The sequence below is a fragment of the Neoarthrinium moseri genome (assembly GCF_022829205.1).
Source record: "Neoarthrinium moseri strain CBS 164.80 chromosome Unknown scaffold83_Wmoseri_CBS_16480, whole genome shotgun sequence".
NCBI lineage: Eukaryota > Fungi > Ascomycota > Sordariomycetes > Amphisphaeriales > Apiosporaceae > Neoarthrinium > Neoarthrinium moseri.
In genome coordinates this window covers 16,811-36,139 of record NW_026055197.1, presented here as the reverse complement: position 1 = coordinate 36,139, position 19,329 = coordinate 16,811, and the positions used below count along the sequence as shown (strand labels likewise).

Sequence of the window (19,329 nt, the reverse complement as noted above, 5' to 3'; positions counted from 1 at the left end):
GCGCCCTTTACATTGCTATCATAGTGTCAAGTTTGAAGGAGCACACGGGAGAAATACACATTTATTCTTATGATTAGTTCAAACTCTACAGCTATCCTGATAAACAGTCCACGTCAGCACTGGCGCAATTAAAAATCAGGAAGGTGTGCACATGGCAAGTTCAGGGTCTAGCTCACTGTAGGAAAGCATTCAGTCCTAATTCAATCTATTCAGGTTTGCGTAGGGTGTCGTTGCTGGATGGTTGGACGGACATAATGTGCTGTGCTGTTGCTCACAGCAACTCCGGTTTGACTTATCAGACAATGCGACATGGTGAGTCAATAGTATAGTAATTGTGATAAGTAGGACACGACTTAACCAATAACAAGCGGGAGTATTTGTTCTCCCGACGATACCATTGCCCTAGTCTCTGCCAATCTAGCGTACCAGTATAAAAAAGAAGGACTGCCTCTCATTTCTCATAGGGACCACATTTGACTACGATAGGAAGGCCAAGTATTGATATGTTGCGCGTTCCGGTGTTACCCAAGCGGGGCAGGTGTCACCGGGGAGCCTTGTTCCCCACAACATAGAACAGTGACAATGTTTGTTTCTCAAACAGCTACGGATGTAGCATCCATATTTGGGTATTGAAGATACAGTGCAAGTAAGGCGTCAATCGTGCTGATAAACACGAAACTACGATGACGCGGCCTACAAGATAAGTAGGAGTGGGAAGACTGCTATGTGATCAATACCTGGTATAGCAGGAACAGAACTTCATCTGCTCATTTTTCACACGGTCACTTCGATATCAGTACAACATGTCGCATCCGATAATCTCACGAGAGGAGTTTCTGAAATATGTTCGTGCCTTCAACGCACACGACTTTGAGGTGCAGCACTCGTTCTATCACAAGGACGTTACCTTGAGCCTCCCAGACCCTCAAACCTCACTACTAAAGGGCTCAGAAGGGATAAAGGCGCATTACGAGCCCCTATTTGAAGCCGCAGATGAGATACTCGTCCCGATAGCGGTGGCCCTCGATGGTCACAACATCTTCTATATAATGCACAGCTACTTCACGTATAAAAAGAAGTTACCGGCCGGCGTTTTTGGACACGCTGTGGAGCCTGGGGATATTATTAAGATCTGTGTTTGGGCGCACTACGTTGTAATGGATGGAAAGATGAAGACGATTGTCTGCAATCTGCTTTATGACTCTTTCTTGGGCAAGGCGAACTTGGACGAAGCTCTCGCTGAAAGCAGGAACATTGCAGACCCAGACCTACAGAACTTTCATTAGCCGTTTATGACCAAGTAGCTGCCCTGTTTGAGGGGTCGATGAATCACGGTGGTCAAATATTGTTGATCCCCAGTGGATCCATCATTAAATAGGCCTCGACTGGGCACGGTCCCTCCTCTACCAGAGAACGTTCACTAATTCAGTCATGAAATTGCCCGCGGTAAAAATATATTCGGGGTTCATTTTACCCGACCTTCTTTGGATTCAGTCGGTATTTCCTTGCATCATACGTTTTGATGATCGAGACAGTCGTTACACCCCTCTCCTAGTACTTGAATCATCGCACTCGTCTCAATCAAACCTGTGTCCGACAGCAGGTGACGGGTTGCAGTACACAGCGAAGATGACGCGTTTCATTTTAAGTTTGAACTTTGCAGCAACCATCTGTATAGGGATCGTAGTAGCCCCAATGATGGCGCATGAGCTGTTTAGAGAATTCGATACTGCAACCGTCGTCGTTCTGAAGTCCCATTTCTCATACTGCGCGAACGTGAAGCTGCAAGAACAACAACGCGCAACACATTTGCGCGCTGGCTCGAACTAACCGACCGCAGTTCCCGCCGCGCCTGACTGCCTTCGTATGTCTCGGACCCCGCCGCCTCCCGTTTCAGACAGGGCTCGCCGTCGCCCACATAGAAACGGTATCAACACGGCTCGGGGCAGTCACTAATCTTCTTGCGCAGCCTTCCCGTCCGGCATAATCCATCCCCGCTGTTCCTCCGCCGCATGCTACAAACGCCGAGGGCTACTGATAGCTCATTCATTACGGATACCCTGTGGGGACCTGCCACATTCTCAAGCAAGTGTCTTTGCAATGACACAATGTCAAAGAACCGAGTCTTAATCCGGTCATGGGACATCTTACGTTGCCAGGTACCCGCCTGGATGGTGTAGGTGGCCAAAGTCTGCATGAAACGTGTACAGCCTCAGCGGCCTATAGACTTGCTCTTTTGAATCTCCTTCGTACACCTTTATACTGGTGGATATCTAGCCTAGTATAACTAGGACGTCGCCGTGGTCGACGCTGAGTACGAGCTCCCGTACGCGGTCGCCGAAGACACAGCATCCGTATTAGATGCCGCATTCGAGCAGTCCCGCAGCCCGTGTCCAAAGTCGGAATTCTCGCAGAGACACGACGCCTCGGGACTGTCGCAAGTCAGGTCCGCATACTGATTTACCATATCGTTGAAACAGGCCTGGCCGCAGGTGGGTAAGGCTGCTAGTCCTGTGACGGTTGCGGTGTGTATCAGTCCAAGGGCAACAGAGGGTGATATCTACATCCTAGAAGGTAGAAGATGCTTAAAAATACTAAAAGACAGGATTTACAATGCAGAATTCAAATCTTAAACACACAAACAGTGATTACGCCGGATAAGGATTGCAGTACGATGGAATAGAGAGCGCACGAATCATAATAACGTACCGCGGCAACCACTGCTCGTACGCACTTAAGAATACTGTATACTGTTAAGATGTCATCTTATAATACAGACGCCTAACGGTAATATACCAACTACCGGATGCCTTAAATACATACCTTTACCGCTCGATATTTTCGACTTAAGGAAACAGGTCTTAGTGACGGACGCTTGTGCCATAAAAGAAGCCTGACCCGCCCGCACTTAAAGAGTTAATACCCTTTTAACCTAATATAAAGATTAAAGAACACTATCCCAAACTTTAATAGTTAAAATTTAAACCTTTTTAAATCGTCGTTATTACCATTTTTATATAGTTTTAAAAGATAACACGGTAAAGTAATAATTTAACGTTGTTTTTTAAAAAAGTTAATTTTAAATCGACACGGACTTTATTAAATATCTCGCGTATTTAATCTTAATTATTAAATTATTAATTTAAATTTAAAGCCTTTTTAAAATTGGTAACGCGACTTTTATAAATTACCCGGACGATAAACTTTTATAAATGTTTTTTTATAAATTAATAAATATAATAAAAAGTTTATTAAATAAAAAAAGTGTTTATAAATTTAAATAATTTAAAATACTTATTAATAATTTTAAAAGCTTTTATTATTTTAAAAATTATATTTAAATTTTAATACTTATAATTATTTAAATTAACCGTTATTACATCGTTTAATACTTTTTAATTATAAATTAAATCTTTTAAAAAATAAATAAATTTTAAATTAATAATTAATAACGATATTTTAATTTTAATTTAAAATTTAAATTATAATTTAACTTTTAAACTTTTTAAATCGTATATTTTATTAATTTTATTAATTTATAATTATTTAAAGACTTTTAATTATTTTTAATTAAAAAAAGTTTTATAATATATATTTTTATTAACGTAAATTATAATAATTTTTAATATATATTTAATAAATTTTAAATATATTAAATATATATTAAAAATTATTAAAATTTAAATTAATAAAAAAAAACCTTTAATAAAACGCGTATTATTTTAAATATTAAATTATTATTAAAATAATATTTTTAATTAAAAAACGAATTATATTTTATTTAATTTTTATATTAATAATTTTATATATTATTTAACTTAATTTTTTAATAAATTAATTACGTAAAATTGTTTTAAATACGTTATTAATATTATAAATATAACTTTACGAACCCCGACTTTAAAAAGGAATAATTAAAACTTATTAAATAATTAACGCGTAACCGTTAAAATAAAAAAAACTACGGGATTAATAAAATAAAAAAGGTTATATAATATAAATCACGGTTTTAATAAATAAATTAAAATAATTTTAATAATTTAAAATAAAAAATTATTATAATTATAATAATTTAATTAATATTAATAAAAAAAATATATAATAAAAAGGATTTTTTAATTATATAAATAATTATTATTTTAATAATTAATTTAAATATTTATTTTATTTATAAATAAAACTTATTAAACTTTAATAATTATATTTATAACTTCGTTTATAAACCCTTTTATTATATTTTATTTAATTATATAAATTATAAATTATAATTACCTTTAAAATTAATATTTTTTATTAATATAAATTTATATATTTATATCTTTTTACGGTTTATTTTAAAAAATATATTCGTTATATTTTAATTACTTTTATTTAAATACGTTATTTTCAAATTAATTAAATAACATTTTTATTAAATAAAATGGTACTATCCACTTTTAATAAAAGTTTTATAAATAACTTTATAAAAAGACCCGACGTTTTTAAAATAATACGGTAATTATAAAAAGCCTTCGATATTATTAAAAATAATAATAAATAATTTATTACGTAACTCGTTATTATTAATAATACGTAACGAAAAGGCGGTAACGGAAATTATAAACTCGCACCTTTTTAATTTTATAACGGGAAAAACGGAGGTATTTAAAAATTCTTTATTTAAATATGAATTTATTTACGTTTTTATAATAGGATTAATATTATCGAATTTAATAAAATCTTATATATTACCGAATTCTTTAAAAAAAATACCTTTAATTAATTTAAATTAATTATAAAAAATTATTTTAATAATAACGAAAATTAATAAAAAAATAATATATAAAAAGTATTTAACGATTATAACGAATTTAAAAGACGTTTACGAATAATTTTCGGTAATTTAAACGAAATCCGTATTATTAAACGAAGATTTATATAATTTAAATAATATAAATCGGCCGTTAAATACTTATCCGAATTTAAATAAATCGTATTTAAAACTAAATAAAACGACGACGATATATTTATAACGCTTTTTTATATAAAATTATAAAAAAACGTAAAAAACGAAATTTTAAAAAAAAACAAACCCGATAAATTCGATAACTACGTCGAAAAAATCGTTAAAATCGATAATTATTTATATAAAAAAAGATTTAAAAAGCGAGGATTTAAAAACGAATTATATATTTTATATATTAAAATAAATATCGAAAAACCGTAATAAAACTATTATTAAAATAATAATAACCGATACTTTTTACGTAATTAAAAATAATAAAATAAAACTTTTTATAAATATTATAATAAATTAATAAATTTTAACGTAATTAAATACGATAAAAATCGTAAAAATAAAAATATAATAAATATTATATATTATAATTATAATAAAAAAGGGTATTAAGTTAATAAATACTAATAAAAACGTAAATTTTAATTTATATTAAAAAGTAATTAATAAATTAACGTTTTTTATTAAAAAAAATAATTATAACACTTTTTTAAACGTTAATAAAACTATCGCGATAATACGACGAAAATTATTTAAATTTTATATAATTAATATTAATAACGATAACGAAAAAAATTACTTTATTATATAAATTAAAAAAGAGGTATAATAAAATATTATTAATAATATAAATTTAATTAAAAAACTCGAATATAAACTTTAAAACGCGAATATTAAAAACATTTTTTAACGATTCGAACGGAAAATTAATTTTTAATAAAAAAAAGTTATAATAATAATTAAATTATATTTATTATCCGTTAACGAATTACGTAATTTATTTAATAAATTCTATTACGATATTATAAATAATTAAAAAAACGATTTTACCGAATTCCGGTTTAAAAATAATAAATAATTACGTTTAAATTATAAATAATACGAAAAATTATTATAAATATTTTATATTAATAAATTATATAATTTATACTTTATAAAAAAGTTAAAATACGAATTATTTTTTAATTATAATAAATAAAAAATTATTACGGAATTTTATAAAAAAAAACGAAATTTATAAAATAAAAATAATTTATCGTAATACCCAAAATTACGCCGTTTTAATTATATACCTTTACCGACCGTTTAAATATTTATTTAAATAAAAAATTTAAAAAAATTATATAAACGATAAATATTTAAAACACGTAAAATAAAAAACGATAATTTAAAAAAAACTTATTAAATATTATAAAAAAGGATATATTAAAATTTTAATTTAATTAAATTAATTAAAAAATATAAATATAACGTAATTATATTAAAAAAACCTTAAAAATATAATAATAAACGAAAAATCCGATTTAAAAGATTTAATTAACCTTTATTTCGAAAAAATAATATAATAATAATAATAATAAAAAAACGTAAAAAAAAGTTAAAAATCGAACTTTTAATTAAAAAAATAAATTTATAATATAATATATAACGTAAAAAATCGGGATAATACGCCGATTACGCGCGATTTTACGATTACGTTTATAAAAAATAATATAAAAAAAGGAAATTTTAAAATATTATAAAACTTTAAATTATCCGATTCGAATTATATAAAAAAGTATACGAAATATATAATATTTTATATTTAAATAATATATAATATTAATACGTTAAATTAACAAAAAATTTATAAATTATAAAAATAATAAATAAACGAATAAATATATTTTATATTAATTTTTAATCGGGATTAAAAGAATATAAATAAAAACGAAAATTCCGTTATTTTATAAAAATAAAACGTTAAAAATTATAAATTAAAAACCTAAAAAGTTTTAAATACGATTAATATTATAATAACACCGTAAAACGAAATAATATATAAAAAAGTTAACGAACGTCGCGGAAAACGTAAAAATATATATAAAAATAAAAAGTTAAAAAACGATATAAATCGTTTATAACGAAATAATAACGGTTAAAAATAAAGTTTTTATACGTTATTATAAAAATAAATAACGAAATATATAAATATATAATAATATTAATTAAAATTATAAAACGAATAATATATACGTTATTTAATAATAACGTTTAAAAAATTATATTTCGTTAAAAATCGTTAATAAATATAAAATATTATAAAAAGAAAAGGACGCTTTTTATTAATTTAAAATTATAAATAAAAAATTCGTTATATACAATAACGGAACTATCGATATAAAAATTAATTATTTATTAATTATAATTAACGATTACGTGGAAAAACTTATATATAATATTATAAATATATTAAAATACGATATAATATTAAAAATATTTTAATTATAAACGAGTAATTTTAAAATTAATTAAAAAACCTGTTAATTTTAATAAAATATATTAAAAAAAATTACGTTTTTACGTAACCGTAAAAAAGCGCCGTAAACGAATTTAAAAAAATATTTCGAATTAATTATAACGAATATACTTTTTAAAATAAACCGTAAAAAGATATAAATACGTGGGTTTATATTAATAAAGGACGTTAATCTCGCGTAATTATAATCGATAATTAATATAATTAAATAAAATAAAATAAAAGGGTTTATAAATAAAATTATAAATATAAACGTTAAAATTTAATAAACTTTATTTATAAATAAAATAAATATTTAAATTAATTATTAAAGTAATAATTATTTATATAATTAAAAAATCCCTTTTATTATATATTTATTTATTTTTTTATTAATATTAATTAGATTATTATAATTATAATAATCCTTTATTTTAAATTATTTTAATTTAAAAGTGATCCTTTTTTTAAATTTATTTATAGTTTATTATAATCCTTTATCTTAACTCGTTTATTAAAACCGTAATTTATATTATATAACTTTCTTTATTTTATTAATCCCGGGGTTTTTTTATTTTAACGGTTACGCGTTAATTATTTAATAAATTTTAATTTTTCCTTTCCGAGGTTAAAATTCGTAAAATTATATTCATAATATTAAATCCCTCCTTTTTTATTTTAACCCTTTAAAATTAAAGGTCGTATAAATAAGTTATTATTACTTATTTTTTAATTTAATAAATTTTCCTTTTTTTTATATTTTTATAATATATATTTATTTTATTAAATCGTATTAAAAAATCTCGATCCCGTAAAATATTTAACCGTTTATTTTTAATTAAAAATATCGAAGTTTTTAAAGTAATTACCGAGATACCGTATATTAAATGTTTTAAATAAAACCTTATTTATCGTATAAACGAAAAGTCGTCGCGTTATTTAAAATATATACGTATTAAACGTATTTATAATAGGATATTCGTAACGTCGTCGTTTTCTCGTTTATTATTATAATAACGGAAATTAAAAGTTAAAAAAGCCGATACCGAAAAGGCCCTTTTTACGTTATAAATTTAATTATTTATTATTATTAATCGTTTTACGCGTTTACGTCGTATAAAAAGGGTTATAAAAAAGAAAAATTCCGAGGCGTTTTAACGGGGGATATAAAAGTTAAATAAAAAAAATAGCGTACCGTTTTCGATTTTTATTTAAAAGCGTTTTGTAATAAAGGATTTTCGGTTTATAAATGTTTTTAATAACGTAAATTAAGTTTTTTTAAATTTAAATAATAATTTTATAAATATTAAATCGTTAACGTTTATTATTAATAAAAGTTCGTAAAAAGTTTAAAGTAATTTTTTAAAATTTTTTTAAGTTTTTAAATATTTTTTAAAAGTGGGTAATCCTTTTATTTAATAAAGTATTTTTATTAATTATTAACTTTTTATAAATTTAAGATTTTTTCGATTTCGTATTTTTAATTTAATTCGGTTTCGAATTATATTTCGATTTTTATATTAAATAATATTAATTTTAATAATAAAATATAAAATATTAAATATATTTTTATTTTTTAAAATAATAATAATCGGTAATTAATAAATAAAACAATTTTATCGATTTTAAATAATTTAATTTTTTTAAAATCGAATTTATCGTTTAATCGTTTTATTTTAATGTTTTTACGGAATAAATAAATAAAGTCTTTCTTTTTAAAAGTTAGTTTTTTAACTCTTTTTTTATTATTTTATTTTTTTATTTATTATTAAAAAAAAAGTAGTTTTTATTATAAGTTTTTTTATAAATTTTATAATTTATTAACGTACGTAATAATTTTTTTTATTAATACTTTTTAAAATGGTTTCTTTATTATATTTAAATTAAATCCGTAATTTATATAAAACGGTATTATTCCGATTAATTTTATTTTAAAATTATTATAAACGAATTAAATAATTAATAATAATTCGATTTAATTATTTTATTTATAATTAATATAATAATATAAATATTATTTTAATATTTAATTTATTCGTTCGGTTTATTCGTCCGTTTATAAATAATATATTATTAAAAATTTATAATTAATTTTAAACCGTATTATAAATAATTTTTAAAATTTCGACGTAAAGAATTTATTTTTATCGAAAATTATTTTATTAAATAATCCGTATTAATTAATAATAATTTATAAAAACGTATAAATTAAATCGTTTATATTATTACTTTCTTTATACGGTAAAAAGTAAACGTATTTTATAAATCGTTCCGTAATTATAAAAATGTTATTATATATAACTTTAATTAAAAGTTTTTTAAATAATAATAATTTAACGATTTAATTTTATATAATAAATTTTTATATTTTATTAAGTAATAGTATAAATTATATTTTTTTATATAATTTATACCGTAAAGTTTTTATTTTATTATATAAATCGTATATTTTAATATAATTAACGACGTGTTTTTTAAAGTTTTTATAATCGAATTTAATTCGGATTCGGTTTTATATTTTATAAGTTTTTTAATATTTATAAAAAAGTGTTTTATAATATTATTTAATAAATTCGTCGAGGTATTATAATAATATTTATATCCGGTTATTATAAATTTTTAAAATATCTTTAAAATTTTTTATTTAGTTATTTATTAATATAATTCGATATATAAAGAAAATGTTTTATATTATAAATTTAAGGTTCCCGTATTTATTAATTTATAATAAAATGTGTATTTTTTTTAATATTTTTTAATAGTAATTTAATCGTTAATTAAAAATGTTAATTTTACCGTTTTCGTTTCCTTTTTTATATATAATTTCGTAATTAAATTTTAATAAAAATTTTAACTATTTAATTTGTTATTTATTAAATTTTTTATTTATAAAAAAAGATATAAAATTTTTATAATTAATATAAATTTTAATTTTATAAATAGTTTTATTAAAATAGTATCTTTATTCTCGGAATGTTTCGATAATTATTATAAATTCTTTATTATAAATTTAATAATTAAATTTAAATCCGTTAAATTTTTTCGAAAAGAATATTATTAAATATAATTTATTATTATTATCTCGTTAATTAAATTGTTTTTTAATTACGTAATCGGACGCGTTAGTTTCGATTTTAAATAGTTTATTTAAATTTATTATTTTAAATACGGGTTCGTCGGTAATTCGTTTTTTTAATATATTAAAAGCTGTTTATTTAATTTTTATTTATCGGAATAATAAATCTTTTTTCGCTAAATTCGTTAATAACGTATTAATTTTCCCGAATTAATAAATAAATATTTAATAATAATTCGCGAGTTTTAAAAAGGATCGTATTTCCGAAACGTTTATTAAAATTAATTAAGTTTTAATTATTACGATTTTAAAATTTTTTATTCGGATTTCTTTTAAAAATATAATATATTTTATAAAAGTGACTTTTTATTAATAAAATTCGTTTTTTTTATTATTAATTAATAAATTTGTTTTTTATAATTTATTAAATATTATATAAATATATTATTTATATTTTTAAACGTTTTTAAAAAAATAAATATATCGTCGAGGTAAACGATTACGAATTTATTAAAGTATTTACGTAATACGTAATTAATTATATTTTAAAAGTTTATTAATATATTAATTAATTTAAAAGGTATAATTAAATATTTATAATATTTATATTTAATTTTAAAAGCGGTTTTCCATTTTTCGTTTTTTTTAATATATATAAATTTATAAATATTTAATAAATTAAATATAATAAATTATTAAGTTTTATATAATTTATTTTATAAATCGTTAATTAATAATAACGGGTATCGGTTTTTAATTATATTTTCGTTAAGTTTACGAAAATCGATATAAAATCTTTATTTCGTTTTCTTATTTTTATTTTTTTTAATATAAAAAAGATTAAATATCTTATTTTTAATATTAATAAACGGATATATCCTTTTTTTAAATTTTTATAAAAGTATTTTTTAAATATTTCCTCGTATTTTAATTATAATCGATATATTAATATAAAGTGTATCTTTCCTCCTTTTTTAAAAGGTATTTCGTAATTAAATTACGTATATTATAATAATTTTGTTTTTAATTTTTTATTAAACAAATCGGCGTAATTTTAATATTTTTCGGGTATTATAATATTAATTTTTATTTTAAATTTTTTAATTATTATATTAATTCGAAGTATTTTTTTAAATTCGTTTATAACGTTTTTTCGCGGTTACGTAAAAACGTAATTCCTTTTTAACGTATCTTATTAAAATTAACCGGTTTTTTAATTAACTTTAAAATTACTCGCTCGTAATTAAAATATTTTTAATATTATATTATATTTTAATATATTTATAATATTATATATAAGTTTTTTCGCGTAATTGTTAATCGTAATTAATAAATAATTAGTTTTTATATTAACGGTTCCGTTACCGTATATAATAAATTCTTTATTTATAATTTTAAATTAATAAAAAGCGTCTTTTTCCTTTTATAATATTTTATATTTATTAACGACTTTTAACGAAATATAGTTTTTTTAAATACCGTTATTAAATAACGCGCGTATCGTTTATTTTATAATTTTAATTAATATTATTATATATTTATATATTTTATCGTTTATTTTTATAATAACGTATAAAGATTTTGTTTTTAACCGTTATTATTCCGTTATAAATGGTCCGTATCGTTTTTTAATTTCTTATTTTTACGCGTATTTTTACGTTTTTCGCGTCGTTTAATAGCTTTTTTATATACCGCTTCGTTTTAAAATGTTATTATAATATTAATTATATTTAAAATTTTTCGGGCCTTTAATTTATAATTTTTAACGTTTTATTTTTATAAAATAACGGAATTTTCGTTTTTATTTATATTTTTTTAATTTTAATTAAAAGTTAATATAAAGTGTATTTATTCGTTTATTTATTACTTTTATAATTTATATCCTTCCGTTAATTTAACGTGTTAATATTATACGTTATTTAAACGTAAAGTACCGAATATTTTATATATTTTTTTATATAATTTAAATTAAATAATTCGGAGTTTTATAATATTTTAAAATTTCCCTTTTCCGTGTTATTTTTTATAAATATAATTATAAAGTTATACGTAATTAACGTGTTATCCCGATTTTTCGCGTTATACGTTATATTATAAATTTACCTTTTTAATTAAAAATTCGATTTTTAACTTCTTTTTACGTTCTTTTTATTATTATTATTATATCGTTTTTTTAAAATAAGGGTTAATTAAATCTTTTAAATCGGATCTTTCGTTTATTATTATGTTTTTAAGGTTTTTTTAATATAATTACGTTATATTTATATTTTTTAATTATTTTAATTAAATTAAAATTTTAATATATCCTTTTTTATAATATTTAATAAGTTTTTTTTAAATCGTTACTTTTTATTTTACGTATTTTAAATATTTATCGTTTATATAATCCTTTTAAACCTTTTATTTAAATAAGTATTTAAATAATTAATAAAGGTATATAATTAAAACGGCGTAATTTTAAACGTTACGGTAAATTATTATTATTTCGCGGATTTTGTTTTTTTTATAAAATTCCGTAATAGCTTTTTACCCGTTATAATTAAAAAATAATTCGTATTTTAATTTCTTTATAAAATATAAATTATATAATCCGTTAATATAAAATATTTACGATAATTCTTTATATTATTTATAATTTAAACGTAATCGTTCGTTATTTTTAAATTAAAATTTAATAAAGTCGTTTTTTTAATTATTTATAATATCGTAATAAAATTTATTAAATAAATTACGTAATTCGTTAATAAATAACGGGTACGATCCGGTTATTATTATAACCTTTTTTTATTAAAAATTAACTTTTCGTTCGAATCGTTAAAAAATGTTTTCGGCGTTTACGTTTCGTAATTTATATTCAAGTTTTTTAATTAAGTTTATATTATTAATAGTGTTTTATTATACTTTTTTTTTAATTTATATAATAAAATAGTTTTTTTCGTCGTCGTTATTAATATTAATTATATAAAATCCGAATAGTTTTCGTTATATTATCGTAATAGTTTTATTAATTTTTAAAAAAGTGTTATAATTATTCTTTTTTTAATAAAAAGCGTTAATTTACCGGTTATTTTCCGGTATAAATTAAAATTTACGTTTTTATTAATATTTATTAACGTAATACCTTTTTTATTATAATTATAATATATAATATTTATTATATTTTTATTTTTACGATTTTTATTATATTTAATCGTATCGAGGTTTATTAATCTATTATAATATTTATAAAAGGTTTTATTTTACCATTTTTAATTACGTAAAAGGTATTAATTATTATTACTTTAATAATAGTTTTATTACGGTTTCCCGGTATTTATTTTAATATATAAAATGTATAATTCGTTTTTAAATCCTCGTTTTTTTTATTTTTTTTTATATAAATAATTATCGATTTTAACGATTTTTTCGACGTAATTATCGAATTCGTCGGGTTTGTCTTTTTTTAAAATTTCGTTTTTTACGTTTTTTCGTAATTTTACGTAAAAAAGCGTTATAAATATATCGTTATCGCTTTATTTAATTTTAAATACGATTTATTTAAATTTAAATACGTATTTAATAACCGATCCACGTTATTTAAATTATATAAATTTTTATTTAATAATACGGATTTCGTCCGGGTTATTAAAGGTTATTTATAAACGTCTTTTAAATTCGCCGTAATCGTTAAACATTTTTTATATATTGTTTTTTTATCGGTTCTCGTTATTATTAAAATAATTTTTTATAATTAATTCGAATTAATCGAGGGCGTTTTTTTTTAAAAAAATTTAATAATATATAGAATTTTATTAAGTTTAATAATAATAGTTCTGTTATAAAAACGTAGATAGGTTCGTATTTAAATAAAAAATTCTTAAATACCTCCGTTTTTTTTATTATAAAATTAAAAAGGTACGAATTTATAACCTTTATTACCGCTTCTTTATTACGTATTATTAATAATAACGAATTACGTAATAAATTATTCGTTATTATTTTTAACGGTATCGAAAACTTTTTATAATTATTATATTATTTTAAAAACGTCGGGTCCTTTTATAAAATTATTTATAAAGTTTCCGTTAAAAGTAAATAGTATTATTTTATTTAATAAAGATATTATTTAATTAATTCGAGAATAACGTATTTAAATAAAAATAATTAAAATGTAATAAATATACTTTTTAAAATAAATTATAAAGAGATATAAATACGTAAATTTATATTAATAAAGGACGTTAATTTCGCGTGGTTATAATCGATAATTAATATAATTAAATAAAATAAAATAAAGGTTTATAAATAAAATTATAAATATAAACGTTAAAGTTTAATAAGTTTTATTTATTAATAAAATAAATATTTAAATTAATTATTAAGGTAATAACTATTTATATAATTAAAAAATCCCTTTTATTATATATTTATTTATTTTTTTATTAATATTAATTAAATTATTATAATTATAATAATTTTTTATTTTAAATTATTTTAATTTAAAAATAATCCTTTTTTTAAATTTACTCGTGGTTTATTATAATCTTGTGACGGATATGCTTTCTAGGATAAACCGTAGAGAGATACAGGTACGTGGGTTTATGCTAACAGGGGACGTTAGTCTCGAGGGCGGCTATAGTCTATAGCCTGTGCACTGAACAAGATAGAATAAAGGTCTGTGAGCGAAGTCACAAGTATAGTCGTCAAGGCTTGATAGGCCTCACCTATGGGTAAGATAGATGCTTAGATTGATCACTGAGGTAATGACTGTCTATGTAGCTAGGAAATGCCCTTCCAATATATATCCATTCATTCCCTCACTGATGTTGGTTTGGGTCACCATGATCACAAAGGATCACTTGGTGATCGAGGTGATCAAGAGTGATCTCCTTTGTCTTCTCACTTGGATCACTTCTTGGCGTTGGTGATCCAAGTGATCCGTCACGTGACTCCTGCTGACTCGTCCTGCCAGCCGTATTGGTCTTGTCAGGTGACCGGCTCCCCTGGTCCATACGTTTATCCGGTGCCCCGCCTTTCTGCGTCGGCCACCTTCTGAGGCCATGTTCGTAACAAATCTTTTATTTTAACTCGTTTATTAAAACCGTGATTTATATTACGTAACCTTTTTTATCTTATTAATCTTAAGGTCTTTTTATTTTAACGGTTACGCGTTAATTATTTAATGGGTTTTAATTCTTCCTTTTTAAAATCAGGGTTTATAAAGTTATATTTATAATATTAACGTTATAATTAAAAGATTTAAAATAAAAGTTAATATTATAATATTTAAAAAATATTAAAATTATATCGATTTATTTAATAAAAAATTAAAAATAAAATTACCGTAATATACGTAATTTAATTATAAAATACCTTTTAAAAAAGGAAAAAAAATACACTTTATATTAATATATTAATTATAATTAAAATATAAGGAAGTATTTAAAAAATATTTCGATAAGAATTTAAAAAAAGGTTATATTCGTTTATTAACGTTAAAAATAAAATATTTAATTTTTTTTATATTAAAAAAAAATAAAAACGAGAAAATAAAATAAAGATTTTATATTAATTTTTATAAATTTAACGAAAATATAATTAAAAACCGATATTTATTATTATTAATTAATAATTTACGAAATAAATTATATAAAATTTAATAATTTATTATATTCGATTTATTAAACGTTTACGGATTTATATATATTAAAAAAAGTAAAAAATAAAAAACCGTTTTTAAAATTAAATACGGATATTATAAATATTTAATTATATTTTTTAAATTAATTAATATATTAATCAATTTTTAAAATATAATTAATTACGTATTACGTAAATACTTTAATAAATTCGTAATCGTTTATTTTAATAATATATTTATTTTTTCGGAAACGTTTAAAAAATATAAATAATACGTTTATATAATATTCCGTAAATTATAAAAAGTAAATTTATTAATTAACGGCGAAAAAAACGAATTTTATTAATAAAAAATCATTTTTATAAAATACGTCGTATTTTTAAAAGAAATCCGAATAAAAGATTTTAAAATCGTAATAATTAAAATTTAATTAATTTTAATAAATGTTTTAAAAATACGATCTTTTTTAAAATTCGCGAATTATTACCGAATATTTATTTATTAATTTAAATAAATTAATACGTTATTAACGAATTTAACAAAAAAAGATTTATTATTTTAATAATAAAAATCGAATAAATAACTTTTAATATTTTAAAAAAACGAATTATTAACGAATTAATATTTAAAATAGTAAATTTAAATAAATTATTTAAAATCGAAACCGATACGTTTAATTACGCGATTAAAAAACAATTTAATTAACGAAATAATAATAATAAATTATACCCGGTAATATTCTTTTTAGAAAAAAACTTAACGGACCCGAATTTAATTATTAAATTTATAATAAAAAATTTATAATAATTATCGAAATATTTTAAAAATAAAAACATTATTTTAATAAAATTATTTATAAAATTAAAGTTTATATTAATTATAAAAATTTTATATCTTTTTTTATAAATAAAAAATTTAATAAACGATAAATTAAATAATTAAAATTTTTATTAAAATTTAATTACGAAATTATATATAAAAAAAGAAACGAAAACGGTATAATTAACGTTTTTAACCGACGATTAAACCATTTTTAAAAAGTATTAAAAAAATATATATTTTATTATAAATTAATAAATACGGGAATTTTAAATTTATAATATAAAACATTTTTTTTATATATTAAATTATATTAATAAATAATTAAACGGAAAAATTTAAAAATAATTTAAAAATTTATAATAATTAAATATAAATATTATTATAATATTTCGATAAATTTATTAAATAATATTATAAAATACCCTTTTATAAATATTTAAAAATTTATAAAATATAAAACCGAATCCGAATTAAATTCGATTATAAAAACTTTAAAAAATACGTCGTTAATTATATTAAAATATACGATTTATATAATAAAATAAAAACTTTATAATATAAATTATATAAAAAACATAATTAATATTATTATTTAATAAAATATAAAAATCCATCGTATAAAATTAAATCGTTAAATTATTATTATTTAAAAACCTTTTAATTAAAATTATATATAATAACATTTTTATAATTACGGAACGATTTATAAAATGCGTTTATTTTTTATTATATAAAAGAAGTAATAATATAAACGATTTAATTTATACGTTTTTATAAATTATCGTTAATTAATACGGATTATTTAATAAAATTATTTCCGATAAAAATAAACTCTTTACGTCGAAATTTTAAAAATTATTTATAATATAGTTTAAAATTAATTATAAACTTTTAATAATATATTATTTATAAACGGACGGATAAACCGAATAAATAAATTAAATATTAAAATAATATTTACGTTATTATATTAATTATAAATAAAATAATTAAATCGAATTATTATTAATTATTTAATTTATTTATAATAATTCCGAAATAAAATCGATTAAAATAACACCGTTTTACGCGAATTACGAATTTAATTTAAATATAATAAAAAAACTATTTTAAAAAGTATTAATAAAAAAAGTTATTATATACCCCGATAAATTATAAAATTTATAAAAAAATTTATAATAAAAATTACTTTTTTTTTAATAACGGATAAAAGAATAAAATAATAAAAAAAAAGTTAAAAAATTAATTTTTAAAAACGGAGATTTTATTTATTTATTTTATAAAAATATTAAAATAAAACGATTAAATAATAAATTCGATTTTAAAAAAATTAAATTATTTAAAATCGATAAAATTATTTTATTTATTAATTATTAATTATTATTATTTTAAAAAATAAGGATATATTTAATATTTTATATTTTATTATTAAAATTAATATTATTTAATATAAAAATCGAAATACGGTTCGAAACCGAATTAAATTAAAAATACAAAATCGAAAAAATTTAAATTTATAAAAAATTAACGGTTAATAAAAGTATTTTATTAAATAAAAAGATTATTTATTTTCGGAAAATATTTAAAAATTTAAAAAAAACTTAAAAAGTTATTTTAAATTTTTCGAAAATTTTTATTATTAAATAATATAAAAAGACCGATATTTAAAAACTCTTTTAAATTAAATTTTAATTAATTAACGTCGTTAAAAACATTTATAAATTAAATATTTTTAATTATATAACGTTTATAATTATTTAATATAAAAAGGATATTATCTTTTTTATTTAACTTTATTATCCTTTATTATATTTTATTAAAAATACGACTTTTTATATTATTACGAATCTTTTAAATTCGAAAAAAGCGATTAATAACCGTTAATAACCGAAATTAAACCTTTAATATCTTTTTATAAAAATCGATAAAATCTTTATTCGCCGTATCCTCCTCCGTATTTAACTTTTTTTTTAAACGATTAACCTTTTTAAAAAAGACGTAATTAAAAAATTATTATACGAACGACCCCGTTATATACACTTTTAATACCGCGACGTCTTTTTAATTATATAATAAAATAATTTTCGTTTAAAATAATAAAAATATAATATATCGGTAATTATATTAAAAGTGGTAAAAGATTTAAAAAAGAATTATTATTTACGAGTTTTTTTTATTAAACGCGATTTTTTAATACGATTTAATATAATAAATATATATTACGAAAATATAAAAAAAAGGAAAATCTATTAAAATTAAAAAAGTAAACGGTAATAATTTATTTATACGATTTTTAATTTTAAAAGATTAAAATAAAAAAGGAGGGATTTAATATTACGAATATAACTTTATAAACCCCGACCCCGGAAAGGAATAATTAAAATTTATTAAATAATTAACGCGTAACCGTTAAAATAAAAAAGATTACAAGATTAACAAAATAAAAAAGGTTATATAATATAAATCACGGTTTTAATAAGTAAATTAAAATAAAAAGGATTATTAAAATTAAAATAATTTTAATAATTTAAAATAAA

At 20.2% G+C, this 19,329-nt stretch overlaps 1 protein-coding gene across 1 annotated transcript; it reads left to right on the top strand.

Moving 5' to 3' along the window:
* Positions 1–803: 803 nt before the first annotated feature.
* JN550_012281 (uncharacterized protein) lies at positions 804–1,286 on the top strand (the record flags this gene model as incomplete). Its single annotated transcript, XM_049310740.1, has 1 exon — positions 804–1,286. The coding sequence occupies one exon, from the start codon at positions 804–806 to the stop codon at positions 1,284–1,286; it is 483 nt and encodes a 160-aa protein (XP_049165717.1).
* Positions 1,287–19,329: the final 18,043 nt, after the last annotated feature.